This window comes from Alexandromys fortis, unplaced genomic scaffold (genome assembly GCF_014885135.2).
Source record: "Alexandromys fortis isolate MF-2015 unplaced genomic scaffold, M_Fortis_MF-2015_v1.1 scaffold_15, whole genome shotgun sequence".
In the NCBI taxonomy this organism is placed as follows: Eukaryota; Metazoa; Chordata; class Mammalia; order Rodentia; family Cricetidae; genus Alexandromys; species Alexandromys fortis.
Genome location: NW_026067911.1, coordinates 2,653,976 through 2,656,948, shown reverse-complemented (window position 1 = coordinate 2,656,948; position 2,973 = coordinate 2,653,976). Strand labels below are relative to the sequence as shown.

Genomic DNA, 2,973 nt, shown 5'->3' with positions numbered 1-2,973 from the left:
GGTATTGAGAAGGTTATTACTTTGTTCATTCCTTATATCATGTAAAGAAGCCTCTTGCCTCCCCCCACTTTGTATTGAGGTGTATAAAGGCTATGAGAAATAAATGCAGGGAAATCTCAGTATTTATAAAAAAGCAGGCGAAGGAAGCCCCTCCGCGAAGAACTCTCCAGCAAGCAGTGACTCTCCATGGTGTCTGTTTCAATTCCTGTCCCACGGTGTGTGAGTTCTTGTTCGGACTTCCCTTCATGGTGGACTGCTGCAACCTGTATGCCAAAACAAACCTTATCTTCCTCAAGCTGTTTTTGGTCATGGTCTTTATCACAACGATAAGAAGCTAGGACAGAAATTGCTGCCAGGATCATGTGGTGTTGTTCCGACGTCCCGGACCATGTTGTTTTGATTAGGGAAGGAATTTGGAACATTAGGTTTAAAATGCCTTTGAGTAAATTAATGAGTTAGTCTGTGTGGAGAAGACGCGTGCTGAGACAAATGCACGGTTTGTGGAGGCCTGGTTTGTGAAGTTGGAGGGAGAAGTCTGAGTCCCTTAAGGAATCGATCAGATTTGAACTAAAAGTCTCTAGTTCTGGTTAACTTGGAATGAAGAATCAACTGTGATCTACTAGAGGCCGGTACCTTATGGGAAACTTCTGCTTTACTGGGACTTCAGTGTGATCAGCTAAGGTTTTAAAAAATCAACTGCGAGAGACTTTCTCGTCCAGAGTCGCCGCGGTTTCCTGCTTCAACAGTGCTTGAACGGAACCGGTCCCAGCCGGCTGCTCCAAGCCGGAACCCTCTGCAACCTCGTCGCTCCACCGCCCCAGTGTTGCCAGCCGCCGCCATGACTACCACGTCTCCCTCGCAAGTGTGCCAGAACCAGCTCCAGGACTCGGAGGCTGCCATCAACCGCCACATCAACCTGGAACCGTATGCCTTCTACGCCTACCTGTCTATGTCTTGCTACTTCGACCAGGATGATGTGGCTCTGAGGAACTTTGCCAAATACTTTCTCCACCAATCTCATGAGGAGAAGGAACACGCTGAGAAACTGATGAAGCCGCAGAACGAACGAGGCGGTGGAATCGTCCAGCAGGGTATCAAGAAACCAGACCGTGATGACTGGGAGAACGGGCTGAATGCAATGGAGTGTGCACTGCACCTGGAAAAGAGTGTGAATCAGTCACTGCTGGGACTGCACAAACTGGCTACTGACAAAAATGACCCCCACTTGTGTGACTTCATCGAGACGCGTTACCTGAATGAGCAGGTGAAATCCATCAAGGAACTGGGTGGCCACGTGACCAGCTTGCGCAAGATGGGAGCCCCTGAAGCTGGCATGGCAGAATATCTGTTTGACAAGCACACCCTGGGACTCAGTAATCAGAGCTAAGCTGACTTCCCCAAAGGCACAAGTGACTTTACTGGTCACTGAGTCAGTGCGTGCATGTTGGTCTGCCTTTATCTTTTCTATAAGTCGCACCAAAACATCCGCTTAAGTTCTTTTATTTGTACCATTTCTTTAAATAAAGAATTTTTGTACCCCCCCAAAAAATAACAACTGCAATTAAGAAAAGGCCAGCATCACTGACAAGAAACTTGGAGAGCTTTCTTCAGGGTCAGCTCACGGGGGCTGAGGTATAGAGGACCCAAGATTGCATTGCATGTTGTCAGCCAAACTTGGTAAATGTTAGCATTTCCCAGGTAATGGTTTTGCTAGCATAAAAGCTGTAGGGTTGAAGGGGTCTTGGAGAACAGTTGATGCTTGGCACCATGTGGCAGGGGTGGAGTCCCTGATAAGAGGCCAGGAGGCCACTTGTGATGGTACAGCCTTTGGAGACCTCTGCATTTTGGAGACACAGAAACTGTGGGACAGCCACTAAGGACAGAATCCTCTGTGAAGTGAAACTGGCCTGTGTCTATGAGAGGAGCTATGGAAGCTGACAGTGACACAGATGGAGAAGTAGAGCTGCCCAAGCTCGCTGGAGCCCAGAAGATCCTGAGTGAATTCCAGATATTGGGCACTAGGTTATTTAAGCTGTTGAAGTTCTGGTTTTGCATTGCTTTCATAGTACTTATAGAAAGTAATATTAAATCATAATGAATCACAAAGAATTTTTTTGGGTAAACTCCTCCCCCAAGTATGCTGAAATATGAGATATATTATTTCTATTCTAAGAAGACAAAGTCAAAAGAACTATAAAAATTATTTTTTATTATTCACACACACAAAATGTGAAGTTTCGAGTAAATTGAGTAGCCTACAACCAAGGAGATAGGACAAGAGTCTAACAACCTAAGCCAAAGGACAGAAGGAAGAGATACCCAAGGTGGCAAGAAAAATTTAGCTAGGTATATGTTGTGTGATATTTTGATTGTATTCTGACAACTGTAACTCTTACTTATTAACTGTTTTGTTATATATAGTTTTACTATGCTAAGGTTAAAACCTTCCTTTTAATTAGACAAAAAAGTGGAAAATGTTGTGGAATAATCCGTCTGTACACTGTGAATGTGTATTACTCTCATTGGTTAATAAAGAACTGAATGACTGGTAGCCAGGCAGGAAGTATAGGCATGACATCCAAACTAAAGATGCTGGGATGAAGAAGGGCAGCATCAAGGGGGATGTCAGAAGACAGAGGAAACAGGACATGTAGAAAATGACCTAACAAGCCATGAGTCACATGGGAAAGTATAGATAGGAAATATGGATTAATTTAAATGTATGAGTTAGCTAGGAATAAGTCTGAGCTATCGGCTGAGTATTATAAGTAATATTAAGTCTCAGTTATTGAGAGCTGGTAAATGGGGCAGGAACGTCAGCCTACAGATATGACTTTTGGAAAATTATTACAAAAGCCAAGCATGGACAATGAACACATAGATCCCTCCGGATCCAAAGACAGAGGAGAGCTTGACTAACTCACAAGGTCTTCTCACACATTTATAGCTATGGCTTATGGGACAAGCTGTGCA

General features: G+C 44.2%; 1 protein-coding gene across 1 annotated transcript; it reads left to right on the top strand.

Annotated features, from left to right (window-relative positions):
* The first annotated feature begins 823 nt into the window (after nucleotides 1-823).
* LOC126499292 (ferritin heavy chain-like) lies at nucleotides 824-1,393 on the top strand. The gene has a single exon (XM_050138454.1). The coding sequence runs from the start codon at nucleotides 839-841 to the stop codon at nucleotides 1,385-1,387; it is 549 nt and encodes a 182-aa protein (XP_049994411.1). The 5' UTR covers nucleotides 824-838; the 3' UTR covers nucleotides 1,388-1,393.
* Nucleotides 1,394-2,973: the final 1,580 nt, after the last annotated feature.